This window comes from Cnephaeus nilssonii (genome assembly GCF_951640355.1).
Source record: "Cnephaeus nilssonii genome assembly, chromosome: 6".
NCBI classification, from domain to species: Eukaryota; Metazoa; Chordata; class Mammalia; order Chiroptera; family Vespertilionidae; genus Cnephaeus; species Cnephaeus nilssonii.
In genome coordinates this window covers 100,502,633-100,520,686 of record NC_137077.1, presented here as the reverse complement: position 1 = coordinate 100,520,686, position 18,054 = coordinate 100,502,633, and the positions used below count along the sequence as shown (strand labels likewise).

At 40.8% G+C, this 18,054-nt stretch overlaps 1 protein-coding gene across 5 annotated transcripts in view; it reads right to left on the bottom strand.

Annotated features, from left to right (window-relative positions):
* Positions 1–10,809: 10,809 nt before the first annotated feature.
* The window catches only part of FRY (FRY microtubule binding protein), a gene marked incomplete at its 5' end in the record, with an annotated part of 648,830 nt that continues 641,585 nt past the window's right edge, over positions 10,810–18,054 (bottom strand). For 4 of the 5 annotated variants that reach the window (XM_079773965.1, XM_079773962.1, XM_079773963.1 and 1 more), the window contains one exon: positions 10,811–12,270. In XM_079773965.1, coding sequence (XP_079630091.1) covers positions 12,012–12,270 — 259 coding nt within the window. In that variant the 3' untranslated portion in view covers positions 10,811–12,011. Of the gene's footprint in view, positions 12,271–18,054 lie in introns of all 5 variants that reach the window. The other variant, XM_079773964.1, reaches the window with a different exon arrangement.

Below are 18,054 nucleotides of genomic sequence, written 5' to 3'. Positions count from 1 at the left end.
GGGGCACTGAATCACAAGATGTTTCTTATCTCTTTGATCTTCCAGTCTTGGACCTCCAAAGCTTCTGTAAGACAGTACAGCTACACTGCTTGGGTGGGGTTTGTATTGCCATCATGGTAATGGCAACCTCTGACCTCCATCAGGTCCTGCCTCAAGCATCCTTGGGATCATTTTCAGAGGAAAATAGTGCTTGTACTTCAACAGCTCTTGGTTTATAGATAATATGCTCCTGGACTTGACTCTGAGGGCAATGGGAGGTGAGTTTTGGGACTCCAAGCTGTGACAGGGCTCTGTGGTTCTCTTTCTTTGAAACATCACTGCTGGACCAGCAGCAGAGAGCAGCAGGGCAGAACCCCATGCTCTGTCTGGTATCTACTGACTCAGGCACAGTCTGCTCCCTTGCCACTTGCACTTCTGGGCTGCTTCCCCCCTGCCCCCAGCTCTCTGTCCCTCCTGGCTGAAGGAAGTGCCTGCTACCACAGGTTTCCTCCCCTCTTCAGTCCAAGCTGTGAGCTCCCAGTTGCTGGGTTGCTTCTGTGGGCTTTCTCGCTTTCCTCCCTTCTCATCTCATTTATTCCCGGTTGCCCACCTTTATGTGTTTCAATGTGTGGGTCTGTCTCTCAGGCATGCATCTGTGTTGAGCAGGGATTTCTTTCGTGAATTATAGTTGTTTGACTTGTTGAAATTTCATGGGGAGAGGAAAGGGGCTCTCTCATGCTGCCATTCTTCTGAAGTCACCAGGATTGTTTTCTTAATGTTTCATTCAGCCATTTCTTTGTGTACGGGAATGCAATAAATCTTTGTATGTTGATTTTGTTTCCTGCAGGTATACCGTATTTATTTACTGTCTCTAATAGTCTCTCAATGAACTCTTTAGTTTTTTTTTTAAATAGAATCACGTCATCTGCAAATAGTGACAGTTTTACTTCTTCATTCAAAATTTGGATGCCTTTTATTTCTTTTTCTTGCCAGATTGGTCTGACTATGACTTCCAGTACCACGTTGAATAGCAATGGGGAGAGTGGGCATTCTTGAAAAGCTTTCATTTTTTTCACCTTTGAGTATAATGTTAGCTGAGGGTTGTCATATATGGCCTTTATTATGTTAAGACTAGAGGCCTGGTGCATGAAATTCACGTGTGGTACAGTCCCTAGGCCTGGCCTGCGATCAGGGCCATCTTCCCTGGCTGCTCACAGCTGGCCCCACCCCCCGCTGCCACCCAACCCAGTTCCCGGCTCAGAGCCTGATGGCTGGGGGAAAGAACCGAGAGGTCGGCCATTCCCGCCTGCTTGCCGGCCGCACCCCCACCACGGGTTGTCCTCTGTGTGTGGGGCGACTGTTGGGGTGGGGGTCTTGGCCTGGCGCCACCTGCATCCCTCGCCACCCACCCCTGGCTCCCCATTCACCATCTGGCAATCGGAGCCTGCCAGCTGGGGAAAGGGACCGAGAGGTGGTCAGTACGCCTCATAGTAACTGGTCGAGGTAATTCTGGTCGTTCTGCTGTTAGGGTCAATTGGCTTATTACCCTTTTATTATATAGGATAGAGGCCCAGTGCATGGGTGGGGACCAGCCGGCCGGCCCTGATGGGGGCCCCAGATTGGCCAGGGCGAGGGGCTGCGGTCGTTCTGGTCTCTGGTCATTCTGGTTGTTCCACTGTTTCGGTGGCTGGGCTTTTATTATATAGGATACTTTCTATATCCATGGTATTGTGTTTTTTATTTTATTGCATATTTTTCAATTATAGTTTTCATTCAACATTATCTTGTATTAGTTTCAGTTGTTCAGCATAGTAGAAGACAACCATATCTTTACAAAGTGTTCCCCTTGATATTTCCAGTAACTGTCTGGTAACTACCATAGTTATTACAATAGTGACTATATTTCCTATGACTTTACATCCCATGACTATTTTATAACTACCAATTTGTACTTTTTAATCCATTCATGTTTTTCACTCAGTCCTCCAATCCTGCTCCCCACTGACAACCATCAGTTTCTCCTCTGTATCTATGAATCTGTTTCAATTTTATTTGTGCCTTTACTTTGCTTTTTTTTTTTAAGGTTCTACATACGAGTGAAATTATATGGTTTTTGATTTTATCTGATTGACTTATTTTACATAGTGTAATAACCTCTAGGCTCACACATGCTGTTGCAAGTAGGAAGATTTCATTTTTTATGGCCAAGTAATATTCCATTGTATATATGTACCATTACTTGTTTATCCACTCATCTATTGTTGGGGCACTTGTGTTGCTTCTATATCTTAAGTATTGTAAATAACACTGCAATGAACATGTGCGTATGTACATTACCTATGGACACAGACAGTAGGGTGGTGAGGGCTTGCGGGGGGTGGGGGGAAGGAAGGTTGGAGAGGGCAATAGGGGAAAATAAGAGACATATGTAATACTTTCAACAATAAAATTTTTATTTAAAAAAGGTGTATATATATTGTTTCAAATTTTTGTTTTGTGTTTTTTGGGAAATATACACAGAAGGGGAATCAGTGGATCATAAGGAAGTTCCATTTTTAAATTTTTAAAGGAGCCTACATGTTGTTTTCTATAGTGGCTGCACAATCTGGAATCCCACCAACACTTGCAGTTTGTTGATTTATTGATGATGCAATTCTGACAAGTGTGAGGAGATATTTTGGTTTTAATTTGCATTTTTCTGATGATTAGTGATGTTGAACATCTTTTCATATATTTATTGGCCATCTATATGTCCTCTTTGGAGATGTGTCTATTCAGGTTTTCAGCCTATTTTGAAAATTGCATTGTTAGTGTTTTTGCTGTTGAGTTGTATGAGTTTTAAATAATTTTGAATATTAACCCATAGTTAGATGTGTCATTGGTGAATATCTTCCTTCATTCATTTAGTAGGTTGATCATTTTCTTTGCTATGCAAAAACTTTTCATTTCAATTTAATCCCATTCTTTAATTTTTCCTTTGTTTTCACTCCACTCACAGCTTGCCCTTCTGGGCTGCCACCCCCTGAAGCTCTTTGTTCCTCCTGGCTAAAGGAAGTGCCTGCTACCCTGGGCTTCCTCCCCTCTTCAGTTCAAGCTAGGAGCTCCCAGCTTAAGGGCTGCATCTGCAGGCCATCTGCACTCTCCTCCCTTCTCATATCCTGGTTTATTCCTGGTTGCCCACCTTTTGATATTTCAATGCTTGGTTCTCTCAGGCATGTGTCTGTGTTGAGCAGGGATTTCTTTGTTGAATTATATATAGGTGGTTAACTTGTTGCTTCCTCATATTTTGAATTATTTATTTGATTCTCAGAATCCTCTACTCTACTGTTCAATCCCTGTAAATTATTCTTTATTTTAGTTAGTGTATGCTTAATTTCTGACTGGTCCTTTTTCATGTCTTTGACATTTTCACTAAGATCCTTGAAAGTCTCACTTAGTCTCTTGTAGCTCTCATTAAGATCCTTGAGTAACCTTATAATGATTGTCTTGAACTCTGTATCCAATAGTTTGCTTGCTTCCATTTTTTTCATTTGTAACATGTTTCTTTGTCTCTGCATTTTAGCTGCTTCTCTGTGTTTGTCTCTAGGTGTACCTCTGTGTGGGCTGTGTGCACAGTCTTGTTGTAGTTGAGTCTTGATTGCTGTTGGCATCACTGGGAGGACTTGACCCCTAGTGCAACTGGCTGTGAGAACCAGCAGTGTCTACAATGGAAGAGCTGCTATGCAGGAGACACCCCTGTGGAGCAGGACTTGCTTCAGTGGGGCTTTGATGCTCACTGAGTCTGCCCCTTGAGTGTGTCTCTTGTGGATGTGTAGAGTTGTAATATGGTATGGTCTAAAGCTGTCCACTAGGTGAACTGGTTCTAGGGCCTCCCAGGAGGTTTAAAGTCAGCCACTGCTTAGGGCCACCAGCAGGAGCTACAGAGATCTGCAGATGGCTGCTACTTATATTAGGCTAGGAAGTACCTGGGGGAGGCCCAGCTGGGAATCAAGGCAGGCTGGTGCTAGTGCAGGGTCTTGGGCCTTTTATTGATAGGGTTGGGGCATGCTGACTCCAGCTGCTGCTTGTTTAAGAGATTTTAGCAATGTCTGAAGCCTGAGCCAGGACAAGCCATTGTATGGAAAAGCTGCTGCAAACAGCTTGGAGGGGGGGCTGAAAATTGGATAATGTGGTGTCTCAGGTAACCATAGGGCAGAGGAAACAGTGTGGGCCACACTAATGGAAACTCAGATATAGCTGCCAGTCAGCTTTGCCATGGGGGAGGTCCTAGCAGAGGAACAATGACCCCATAAGCACCCCTGTCTGGGAGAAACCTGTCCCCGAGTTCCTGTCCTGATGCCAGACAGTCCAGTTCCTCCTCATATGTCCCTGGATTTCCTCAAAGCTGCCACTGGGTGTTGGAGCTCAGGGGAAGCAGGACTGTGTAAGTTTGTGTGTGGGCCCTTTAAGAGGAACACCTGGGACTCCAGCAGCCTCTGTGCCACTCAACCACCATCCCTGATGGTTTTTGCAGCCCAAAATTTCTCTTTCCAGCTCTGGAACCCTGGTCTGGGACTGGGACCCCCTGCCTCTCACAGGAAGCCTTGGAGATATTCTTTCTAATTATAAAAAATGCCACATGTGGGTATCAGTTCAGCCTGTTCTGTGCCTCTGCCCCTCCTACCAGTTTCAATGTGCTTTCTTCTTTTCTTCTCTAGTTGTAGGCCTTCCACTCTCTCAGATTTCAGATGGTTCTGAATACTGGTTGTTCTGTATTTTAGTTGTAATTTTGCTGTGCTTGTGGGAGGCAGCAAGTATCGGCATTTACCTACCCCACCATCTTGGTTTTCCTCAGTTGAGCTTTTTTTTTTTTTTTTTAAATATATTTTATTGATTTTTCACAGAGAGGAAGGGAGAGGGATAGAGAGCCAGAAACATCGATGAGAGAGACATCGACCAGCTGCCTCCTGCACATCCCCCACCAGGAGATGTGCCCGCAACCAATGTACATGCCCTTGACCGGAATCGAACCTGGGACCTTCCAGTCCACAGACCGACGCTCTATCCACTGAGCCAAACCGGTTTCGGCATTGAGCATCTTTTTATAAGAATCTTATATAATAAAAAGCTAATATACAAATCGACTGAACACCAGAACGACTGGTCGCTATGACGCACATTGACCACCAGGGGGCAGACGCTCAATGCAGGAGCTGCCCCTGGTCATCAGTGTGCTCCCACAGGAGGAGCGCCGCTCATCCAGAAGCTGGGCTCACGGCTGGCGAGTGCAGCTGCGGTGGCGGGAGCCTCTCCCACCTCCCTGGCAGCGTTAAGGATGTCTGACTCCTATGGGATCTGTATGTGGGCCTAAGCTGTCAGTCTGACATCCCCCATGGCTCCTAGACTGCGAGAGGGTGCAGGTCAGGCTGAGGGACCCCCCCACTGAGTGCACAAATTTTGTGCACCAGGCCTCTAGTATACAGTATTTTAACAGGAGGAGCAGAGACTCAGGAGCAGAAATATCCATGGGATCCAGCGTAACAGGAGTAGGAAAACCTCCAGGAACTCAACTAAGCACTCACAGTATATATAAGAGAACTACTCCCCTCCTCTTTGCTTTATATAGAGGAAGGGGGGAAAAAGCCATTTTGATCTCCTTCAATTTAAAATGAATTGGCTGTAGGTCCTTGCTTTTCATCACTTTGAATGTTTCATGCCAATCCTGCTGGCCTGAAAATTATCTGTTGAAAAATCAGCTGACAGTCTAATGGGAGCTCCCTTGTGAGTAACAAACTGCTTTTAAGATTCTCTCTTGGTCTCTAGCCTTTTGCATTTTAATTATGAAGTGTCCTAGTATGGTCCTCTGGTTTCATCTTATTTAGGATTCTGTGTTTCCTAGTCTTGTGTGTCTTTTTTTCTTCACCAGGTTAGGGAAGTTTTTAGTCATTTCTTTCTTCAAATAGTTTCTCAATCCTTTCTGTCTTCTCCTTCTGGGACCCCCTCTGATGTAGATGTTGTTATGCATGATGTTGTCTCAGGGGTTCCTTAAACTATCCTCATTTTAAAATTCTTTTTGCTGGTCTGATTGCTTGTTTTCTGCTACCTTGTCTTCTAAATTGGTGATTTGATTTTATGCTTCATCCATTCTGCTGTTATTTCCTTCTAATGTATGACTCATTTCAAATATTGAATTCTTCTTTTAAATTTTTTTTATTGTTTCTATGTCCTTTGCTATGCTTGCTTCTTACTTGTTGAAGTTCTAAGTTCCTTGAGCATTTTATAAACATTTTTTGAACTGTATATCTGGTACATTGCTTGCCTCCATTTCATTTAGTTATTTTTCTGAGGATTGCTCCTGTTCTTTCATTTGAAGCAATTTTTTTGTGTCTCCCTTCTTGTGGCTCCTCTCTGTATTTGTTTCTGTGTATTAGTTAGGTGGTTCTGCTATGTCTCCCATTCTTGATAGGGTGCCTTTATGTAGTAGGTGACCTGTAGGGCTCAGTGGTGCATTCTCTCTGATTACCTGAGATAGGTGTTCCAGGCATGCCCCTTGTGTGGTTTATGTGAGCCCTCCTGTTGCAGTTTAGTCATGATTTCTGTTGGCCCATTTGTGGGTCAGGTTGGCCCTCAGGTTGGCTCACTGTGAGGGTTGACCTTGACAACAGTGCATGAGCTTCTATGAGGGGGGCCACTGTACAAAGCAGATTCCCCTTATGAGTACGTTCCTTGTGGAGCTAATCAGGTTGGGCTCTGATGTAGTTTGAAGCCTGCCACTAGGTGTGTTAGTTCTGGGGCCTTTTGGGAAGGACTCCAGTGCAGATCATGTCAGGTTCTGCCTGTGACTGGCCCTGGGCTTCCTGGGCCAACCTGCACACCAAGGTTAGCTTCCATCAGCATCGAGCCTGGTGGCAGGTCAATAAAAGGCCCAAGGCACCCTGAAATTTGCCTCTGCCTGCTGGCTGCCTGTTAGGCTCAGTCACTGAAAGAACTTCTGGTAGTGTTCTCAAGTTGTGTGAGATAGGTTCACATTGAGTCACCAAATAGGGGTGAGTAGTATTCATCAGGTTGATAGAGATTCAAACTTGGTGCCAGTGCTGGGTCTGAGGTCACTCAGCAAAAGTCTTAGGGTACACCAAGGCCAGCTGCTACCCCGGGTCCTGTGAATTTTTGTGGTGGGATGTGGTCTCTGGATGTCATTTGCTATGAGTATCATCTTTTCACCCATTCACTTTGAGCCTATCTTTGGTCTGAGATGATTCTCCTTCAGGCAACATATGGTTAGGTCTTGTTTTTTAGTCCATATTGCTACTGTGTGCCTTTTGATATGTGAGTTTACTCTATTTACATTTAAGGTAATTATTGATTTACTAGAGACCTGGTGAATGAATTCATGCATGGGTAGGGCCCCTCTGGGTGGCCTACAGGGATCCTGCTGAAACCCGCAGTCCAATGCCGCCTGCAGCTCCTACCTGCCTCTCCCTCTCATCCCGGCCCCACTGTGCCTGCTATGGGTTCATGCCCAATCAGTGCCAATCGGGAAAGGCTCGCACTGCCACAGCAGGACTCACCAGCCATGAGCCCTGCGTCTGGCACCCTCCCAAGGGAAGTGGCCTGCGGGATTGGGCTGAAACTGGCTCTCTGATATCCCCTGAGGGGTCCCGGATTGCTAGAGGATGCAGGCTAAGCTGAGGGACCCCACTCATGCACATTTGGGCCGGGGAGAGACCACAGGAGGGCTCCAGGGTGTGTCCGGCCTGTCTAGCTCAGTCCTGATCAGCTAGACCTCAGCAGCAAGCTAATCTACGGGTTGGAGCATCTGCCCCTGGTGGTCAATGAACATCATAGCGAGTGGTTGACCAGTCGACTGCCCCCTGATGGTCAGTGCACATTATAGCAAGTGGTTGAGCAGCCTTAGCATATCATTAACATATTATGCTTTGATTGGTTGAACAGTCGACCAGTCACCGGACAACTGGACACTTAGCATATTAGGCTTTTATTATATAGGATGAGGATTTACTGCAGCCATTTTATATTTTTTAAAAATTTCTAATTATATACCCATTAGTTTGGTGGTTTTCTATGATTTTCCCCATTTCTTTACTTTTTAAATGTTCCTTGTCTCAGCTCTGTATTTTTGTTTTGTGGTAGCCATTAAGTTTATGTAAAATAATGTTTCATACATAGAATAATCATTTTTCTCATTGTATCTTATCTTCCTCATCTGTACAAGTTGAGTCATTTTCTTCCTTTCCTTGTTTTTGTTGTCACAAATTATTTCCATTCATGTTGTACATTTATTACCAATTTTCAGTAGTCATAGTTATTTTTAATGCTTTATTTTCCTCTTGTTATAATTAAGTTTAATATTCTGTTTTGAAGTAGTTTGAAGTTCCTGCTTCTGTATGCTAGTCATCTTATTCAAAGATTTGTATATTTTTGACTTTTTGATGCTGTTAGAACTCCTTTTACTATTTCTTTTAATGCAGGTCTTCTGGTGGTAAATTCTGTCAGCTTTTGTTTGTCTGGTAGAGCCTTTATTTCTTCTTCATATCTGAAGTTCAACTTTGCTGAATATATTATTTGGAATATTTCCTTCTATTTCCTGTCTTATAATGTTTCTAGTAAGAAATCTGAGGACAATTTAATGGGTTTCCTCTGTAGGGGACAACCCTCCACCCATGGCTGCCTTTAGAATTCTTTGTCATTAATTTTTTACAGTTTGAATAAAATGTGTTTTGGGGAAGATGTTTTTGTGTCAATATAACTTTGTGTTGTCTTAGGTTCCTTTATTCTAAAGTCTAGTTCTTCCTATAAGCCTGGGAAATTATCAATCTTCTCTTTCTCATATACCCATTATCTTGATGTTGTTCTTTTTAATAGAGTCAGATCATTCCTGTAGACTTCTTTGATTTTTTAAAACTCTTAGTTCCTTTGTTTTTCCACTTGAATAATTTCTAGGTTTCTATCTTCAAGCCCACTAATTCTATCTTCCAGGTGGTCTGCTCTATTTCCATTGCTCTTTAATGCATTCTTCATCTCATTAATGAGTTCTTCAGCTCCAGAATTTGTTTGGTTCACTGATGTAGTTTGTCTTACTGATTGTTTTCCATGACTTCATGGTTCATTTCTGGACACTTTTTATTTTTCCTCTGCTTTCAGGTTAACTTGATTGTTTATGTCATTTGATGGGTTGTTTCTTTGCCTGCACAAGTGAGGTTCTTTTTGTTGTTGTTGTTTTGTTGTATTGTTTTGTTTAGATACTTTTTTGCTCTCAACAATTCAGCAGGATAATGGGTAGGGTACTTTCTTTTGTTTTCCAGTAGATGGTGTTATATGATTTTGTTTTATCTTAGCTGCAGTAGTTATGCCTCTGGGATCATAGTGGTGCAGCATCACTTTAGTTAAGGAAAGTGCCACCTACTCACTTGAATGTTGGGTGTCCCTTCCATTACTGGCTCACCTTGGTTCCAGGGCACCACCACTGTGATGGAGGAATGTGACAGGTGATGGAGAAGTAGTTTTGCAAGCTCCTAGCACTATTTCCTTTTTACTAATGTTCTCTGGTTCTACTGTGTTTTTGGAGGCATCTCCACTACCTCTACCAGGGTCTGCCATGATGGGAAAGGGGGAGAGAGATGCCATTTCTTAGAGGACCACTTCTTCTTCCCTCTTATAATCCAGGCCATAGTATGAAGGCTGAAGACTAATTTCTTCACTGCTACTAGCTCACCGGAGCCACAATGGGCCCCTAAGTGCATCTGAGGCCACCACCGCTGTCCTCCCCATTTTCAGATGTTTTGATGTGTGGATTTTTCAGTGTATTTGTGCATTGAGCAGGGGATCCTTCATTCAGTTTTGGATGTCTGACTTATAAATTTAAGGGGAGAAACAAAGGAGTCTCCTAACTCCCATGATGTCACCTCATTGTCTTTTATAAAATGAAGAAAAAAGAAAAAATCCCCCTTACTTTTATGATTAGATTATAATGTACTATTGGAATTCTCTTACTAAAAGAGTAACCCTCATGGGGTTCTTTGCTGAATAAGAGGGCATGGTGGAAAATTCAGTCATGACTAGTCAATCCTTTCTATTGTGGGTCCCAACAGAACTCTGAGAGTTGGATAGTGTGGATATCCACAGAAACCTCTTTTATGAAATATTTTTCAGAAATAATATGATTCAGTTGTTTTCTACAAATTGTGGTAAATAATCTTTCAGATATATTGAAAAAATAAATCAGCAGGATATGCTAATAGTTGTACCTTTGGTAACAACAACAACAACAACAACAAAATCCTGGGTTAGACTCCCTGCAGCAGGATATTTCTAGAAAATTGCTATTTATCCCTCAGTTGTAAGGGAAGCAGGGGATGTTTGTTAGTCTAATAAATATGAATAGGAAGACAGTAGAAATTAGGTCATTATGTATTACAAGTGTGGTGGAAAATAGATGGGTATTAGTGACAGAATTAAAACTCCTACTACTTTTTCCTGTTCATTATAGAGTCTGTTTAAAAATTTTAAATGTGACAACCTAATGAATGATAGGCTGTAGACAATTGGAACTCTCTTCTGATTTCTCTCTTTTATTAATTACAGATAGAGCTGGTTGAAAGTCAGTCTCTGTTTTGTGTCCATTTCCAAAGAGGTCATAAATACCCCCTGCTTCACAAGGCCACTGTGTTTGCTGAACAACCCCAATGGCTGCCATTTATGAAACACATAAATGGTGCCCCTTGGGGCTACCACTGTGGCAACCCACATCTAAAACTGTAAAGTGTGCTAAAGGCAAAAATTTTCATTAATCAGAAATAAAGTTCATGGTCAATATGTGTTTTGTATTTTCTATATTTTTAGTCTAAAGGCAGTTCTGAACAGAATACCAACCAAGATTACATCACAAAAACTTTAAATGTATTTATAGAGCAAATAAGTTACATAGATAAACTTTGAATATGTTTCTGATGTGCAACAGGTTTACATGCACATATCTAACACTTGACAGCATTAAGTTTAAGGAAGAAAACCTAAGAACGGCCCTTTAGATAAATATTACAAATATAAAGTATGACATTTCTTAAGGAACAAAGTGATAACTCATATTTTACCTTTATAATTCTATTTCTGGCTATCCAAATGGATATTAAAATATGCATGCATGACAGGTGAAAAGACTTGGGATTTATCATGTGAATGACTTTAACTCTCTTCTACAAAATGGCAAAGTTGGTTAAAATTAACACTCATCCTTCTGTAGTATAAATATGTTCATAAAAGCAACTTTTAGTAAAAAGCAGCCAAGATCCATAAAAAAAGGTTTATCTGGACAATTTTTGGTAATAAGGTTCTAATCACAGACCCCTGCAAAGAGATCCAGGGTTTTAAGAAACAGTAGCCTAGCAACATAAGAAAGGTACTTCATAGCAGCTCTTTTAGGTATAGTAATTATATTCAAATTACAGTGTACATTAATTGTCCATTTACAATTCCCTTTTCACATATACAGGCTGTCAGCTTTTGACCGTCTTTTAGTTTTCAATGGCCAGCTTCATTCTGCCTGTCCCATCCTTAGTTCACTCACACACACACACACACACACACACAAAAAAAAAAAAAAAGGAAAGAAAGAAAAGAAAAATAAAGGGAAAGAATGTACAAGTTTTATAATATATATATATTTTAGTGAAGGAACATTGCACTTTTGCCAATCTAAAGTAGTTTCTAGAAAGAAAGGTTATTGTTCAAGGTAGTCGGCTTTGGTATGCAATAGAAGTCACTTCTTCAGTAGTGAGTTGCATTTGCTCAGTAAAATAACACATTTGTGCTACATAGCATGGCAAATGGAGTCTGTCCTCAAATGTTTTGTTAACTTGGTTCTTAGTATTGCTATATGTTGGAAGTTCTGTCATCCCCTTTAGAAAAAGTCCAACAGGTAACAAGAGGGAGAACAGTCCGACCAAGCCTTCTGAAGACTGAGAAGATACCGAGTGATGTTACCCCAGCATGGCAGCACACCCATCTTGGAACCCATGGGTGACAGGGGGCTCCAGTCAGAGACTAGTGCCAGAAACACTGGAGTCTGGAAGAAAAGCAGTGAGGACTCGATAACTCTGGGCCCTGCGAATCATGTCTCGAATCTCCATGTTCAGCTCCATCAGCTTGGTGCAGATTTCAGTCAGGCTCTGGTTAGATCCCACCAAAGCATAAGTACCTGTTTGTCCTAGAGTTTGATGACGGAAATATATATTCAGTAGTGTCTGGACCTCATCATCAGAACTGCTTCCAAAGATGTCATTGGGCCACAGACTTCTGCATTCAAAAAAAGAAGAGCACAGATTATAGGCACTATTAGTCACAAAGTGGAGAAATTATGAGTCTGTGTTAGTATAATAATATTTTACTTATAAAAAAGCTTTATTGAGATAAAATTCACACATTATACAATTCACAAATCTAAAGTATACAATTCAGTGCCTTTACTATATTCAGAGTTCTGAAACAATCACCATAAATTTATAATATTAAATATTATTGGCTTTGATAAAAATATCTAAAGTATAAGCTTGGAATCTGATAATTTAAAAACATTTATTTGCTATGTCATGATTCCAATGAATATGTGAATATACTATCAAAATGTAGGGGTAAAACACCCAAAAGGATACATTCAAATATTAGATTTCAAAATTATGTTGGGGTATATACATAAATTTTTTTAAAAAAATATACTTTATTTCAACCATTCCCCATACCCTTCCTCCTTGGCAACCATCAGTTTGTTATCTTTATCTATGGGTCTGTTTTGTTTATCCATTTGTTTTTGGATAAACACCATATGTTTCCCCCACATATGGTGTTTGTCTTGCTCTCTGACTTCTTTCATTTTTTATGGTCAAGTAATATTCTATTGTATCTATGTACCACCATTTTTTTATCCACTCATTGATTGATGGGTGCTTGGATTGCTTCCATATCTTGGCTATCTATATATATAAAAGGCGAATATGCAAAGTGTCCCCTTGGGAGTTTGACGGGGAGACCTGGAGTTTGATCGCTCGCTATGATGTGTGCTGACCACCAGGGTCAGTGTGGAACACGGCAGGTGACCAGCGGCAATGATGGGGCACTGAGGGAGCAAGGGAAGGAGGAGGCAGGGAGGTGAGTAGGCGGGGGTGGGGTGGGGTGAGGGTGTAATGGTGCAGTGGCAGCGTGTGGGTGGTAAGGGAAGGGGTAGGTGAGGAGGTGGGGAATCTGATTAGCCCTGATCGCTGGCCAGGCCTAGGACACTATCTGTGCACAAATTTCATGCACTGGGCCTCTAGTCATAAATAATGCTGCAAAGAACATAGGAGTGCATCTATCTTTTTGAATTAGTGTTTTGGATTTCTTTAGATAGATAACCAGAATTGGAATTACTGGGTCATATGATAGTTCTATTTTAATTAAATTTAATTTTCCAGCACCATATGGTAGTTCTATTTTAATTATTTGAGGAACCTCCAAATTGTTTTCCATAGTGGCTGCACTAATTGCAGTCCCACCAATAGTGTACAAGGGTTCCCTTTTCTTCACATCCTTGCCAACACTTGTTTGTTGACTTTTTGATGACAGCCATTCTGACAGATGTGAGGTAGTATGACATTGTGGTTTTATTTTGCATTTCTCTGGTGATTAGTGATGTTGAGCATCTTTTCATATGTCTCTTGGCCATCTGTATGTACTCTTTGGAGAAATATCTATTCAAGTCCTCTGGCCATTTTTAGATTGTTTTTTTGTTTTGTTTTGTTTTGTTTTGTTTTGTTTTGTTTTTTCTTTTGGTCTCAAGTTTATGTGTTCTTTATATATTTTGGATATTAACCCTTATTGGATGTATCATTTGTGAATATCTTCTCCCATTTAGTAGGTTGTGTTTTTGTTTTGTTAATGATTTTCTTCGCTTGCAAGATTTGTAGTTTGATGTAGTCCCCTACCTCCCTCCCCCCCCCACCCCCCTACACACACTCACTTTGGTTGCTCTATACCGAGGAGACATATCTAGGAAGATATTGCTAAGACTGATGTCAGAGAGTCTACTGCCTATGTTTTCTTCTAGGAGTTTTGTGGTTTCAGGTCTTATATTTAAGTCTTTAATAATCCATTTGAATTTATTTTTGCATATGGTGTAAGAAGGTGGTCTAATTTCATTTTTTTTTCATGTATCTGTTCAATTTTCCCAGCATCACTTATTGAAGATACTGTTCTTATCCCATTGTATATTCTTGCCTCCTTTGTCATAGATTAATTGACCATATAAGCATGGGTTTATTTCTGGGTTCTCTATTACATTGATTTCTATATTTGTTTTATTCCAGTATCATACTATTTTGATTATTGTAGTTTTGTAGTATAGTTTGAAAGTACCTCATACTTTGTTTTTTTTCTCTCAAGGTTTCTTTGGACATTTGTGTTTTTTTATAGTTTTATATAAATTTTAGGATTAATTGTTCTAGTTCTGAGAAAAATCCTATGGCTATTTTTGTATTGAATCTGGATATTGATTTTGGTAGTAAAGATATTTTAATAATATTAATCATTCCAATCCATGAGCATGGTATATCCTTCATTTATTTGTAGCCTCTTTGAATTCTTTAATATTTTATAGTTTTTCAGGATTCAGGTCTTTCACCTCTTTGGTTAAATTTATTTCTAAAAATGTTATATTTTTCAATGCAATTGTAAATGAGACTGTTTTCTTAATTTCCCCTTCTGATTATTCATTATTGGTGTGTAGAAATGCAACAGATTTCTGAAAGTTGATTTTGTATCCTGCAAATTACTGAATTTATTTATTAGTTCTGATCATTTTTGGGTGGAGTCTTTAGGGTTTTCTATATATAGTAGCATGTAATATACAAATTGTGAGTTGTACTTCTTTCTTTCCAATTTTTATCCTTTTAATTTTTTTTCTTGTCTGATTGTTGTGGCTAGGACTTCTAATACTGTGTTGAATAGAAGTGGTAATAGTGGGTGTCCTTGTCTTGTTCCTGATCTTAGAAGAAAGGCTTTCCGCTTTTCACCATTGAGTATGATATTAGCTGTGTGTGTTTCATATAAGGCCTTTATTATCTTGAGGTATGTTCTCTCTATACTCACAATGTTGAAAGTTTCTATTATAAAAGTTTGTTGACCTTTGTCAAGTGACTTTTCTGAGGTGATCATATGATTTTTATCCTTCATTTTTAATGTGATGTATCATATTGATTGATTTATGGATCTAGAACCATCCTTGCATCCCTGGGGTAAATCTCAGTTGGTCATGGTATATAATCTTGTTACTATATTGCTGAATCCAGTTTGCTAATTCTGTTGAGAAATTTTGAATGTATGTTCATCAAGGACATGGCCTGTAATTTTCTTTTTTTGGTAAGATCTTTATCTGGTTTTGGTATCAGGGTAATGCTAGTTTTGTAGAATGAGTTTGGAAGTGCTCCTTCTTCAATTTTTTGAAATAGTTTAATAAGGGTAGGTATTAATTCTGCTTAAATGTTTGGTAGGAGTCACCTGTCAAACCATTTGGTCTTGGATTTTTATTTGTTGGCAGTGTTTTAATTAATGCTTCGATTTTATTGCTAGTAATTGGTCTGTTTAGATTTTCTACTTCTTGGTCCAGTCTTGGAAGGTTATATGCTTCCAGAAATTTATCCATTTCTTAATAGCTTGTCAAACTTTTGGCCTATAATTATCCTCACTATTCTTTAATGATTACTTGTATTTCTGTAGTATTGTTTTTAACTTTTCTTTCATTTTTGAGTTTATTTTAGTTCTCTATCTTTCTTTCTTGATGAGTCTGGCTGCCTAGGGGCTTGTCAATTCTATTTATCCTTTCAAAGAACCAGCATTTAGTTTCATTTACTTTTCTATTGTTTTTAAAATTTCTATTTCCTTTATTTTTACTCTAATCTTTATTATCTCTTTCCTTCTGTTTACTTTGGGTTTTGTTTGCTTTTCTTTTTTCTAGTTCCTTTAAGTATATAGTTAGATGGTTTATTTGGGATTTTTTCTTGTTTCTTGAGGTTGTCCTGTATATCTATGAACTTCTTTCTTAGAATTGTTTCTGCTGTATATCATAGATATGGAAAATCTGTGTTTCCACTTTCATTTGTCTCAAGGCAGTTTTTCATTTCCTGTTTGATATCTTCTTTGATCCACTGGTTGTTTAGTTACCTGTTGATTAATCTCCATGTATTTTTATTCTTTCCAGTTTCCTAGTTTCATGCCAATATGGTTGGAAAATATGTTTGATATAATTTCAATCTTTTTGAATTTATTGAGACTTGCTTTGGGATAATGTTTTGTTGTGTACTTGCAAAAAGGTGTATATTGAAGTGTTTTGATGTAATCTATATAATAAAAGGCTAAGCAACCATTACGGCGGAACTACCAGAACAACCGGTTGCTATGATGCGCACTGACCACCAGGGAACAGATGCTCAATGCAGGAGCTGCCCCCTGGTGGTCAGTGCACTCCCACAGGGGGAGCGTTACTCAGCCAGAAGCCAGGATCATGGCTGGCGAGCACAACTGCCACAGCAGGAGCCTTCCGACTCTGCGGCAGCACTATCGAACAGTGGCAGCAGGTGCAGTGGGCCGGGATGAGCGTGAGCAGTGTGGTGCCTGGCCCTGATTCAGGCTCCTCCCTGGCCACCTGCTGCTTGGTGCACTGCTACACCCCCTGAGGGGTCCCAAACTGTGAGAGGGTGCAGGCCGGGCTGAGGGATCCCCCCCCAACCCCCAGTGCACGAATTTCATGCACCGGGCCTCTAGTATTTTATAAATGTCTATTAAGTATATCTGGTGTAATTTGACATTTAAAGTCATCACTTCCTTATTAATTTTCTTTCTGGATGATCTAGGCATTGATGTGAGTGGGGTGTTAAAATCCCCTACTATCCTATATCATAAAAGCCTAATATGCTAAGGGTCCGGTCGTCTGGTCATCGGTTCAACCAATCAAGGTGTAATATGCTAATGATATGCTAAGGCCATTCAACTGCTTGCTATGATGCGCACTGACCAACAGGGGGCAGACAGTCGACTGGTCGACCAGTCGCTATGATGTGTACTGACCACCAGGGGGCAGATGCTCCAACGAGTAGGTTAGCTTGCTGCTGGGGTCCGGCGAATTGTGAATGAGCAAGACAGGCCAGACATGCCCTGGAGCCCTCCCATGGTCCCTCCCCAGCTGGCCCACCTTCTGCGTCCCTCCCTGGCCCTGATCGTGCACCTGTGGGGTCCCTCAGTCTGGCCTGTGCTCTCTCGCAATCTGGGACCCCTCGGGGGATATTGGAAAGCTGGTTTCGGCCCAATGGTGGAATGATCAGTCGCTATGACATGCACTGACCACCAGGGGACAGACACTCAACGCAGGAGCTGCCCCCTGGTGGTCAGTGTGCTCCCACAGCGGGGAGTGCCACTCAACCAGAAGCCGGGCTCACAGCTGGCGAGCACAGCGGCAGTGGCGGGAGCCTTTCTCGCCTCCATGGCAGCGCTAAAGATGTCCGACTGACAGCTTAGGCCCGCTTCCCCCAGGGAACAGGCCTAAGTTGTCAGTCGGACATCCCCCAAGGGCTCTCAGACTGTGAGAGGGCTCAGGTTGGACTGAGGGACTCCCCCCCTGCCACCCCCGAGTGCAAGAATTTCATGCACTGGGCCTCTAGTTATTATATAACTGAGAATTTCTCCCTTTATGTCCATTAATGTTTGCTTTATATTTTTAGGTGCTATTTTATTGGGTGTGTAGCTATTTATGATTATTATGTCCTCTTCTTGGATTGGTAATTAGGTAATGTTCTTCTTTGTCTTTATTTATATTATTTGTTTTAAAGTCTATTTTGTCTGATATGAGTACTGCTAAACCAGCTTTCTGCTTTGGTTTGAATGGAATTCTTTTCCCATCCCTTCACTTTCAGCCTTTATGTGTCTTTCAATTTGAAGTGAGTCTCTTATAAGTACCATATTCAGCTACCCTTTGTCTTTCTATTGGAATATTTAATCCATTTACATTTAAAGTTATTATTGATAGGTATATACATATTATCATTTTATCGATTTTTT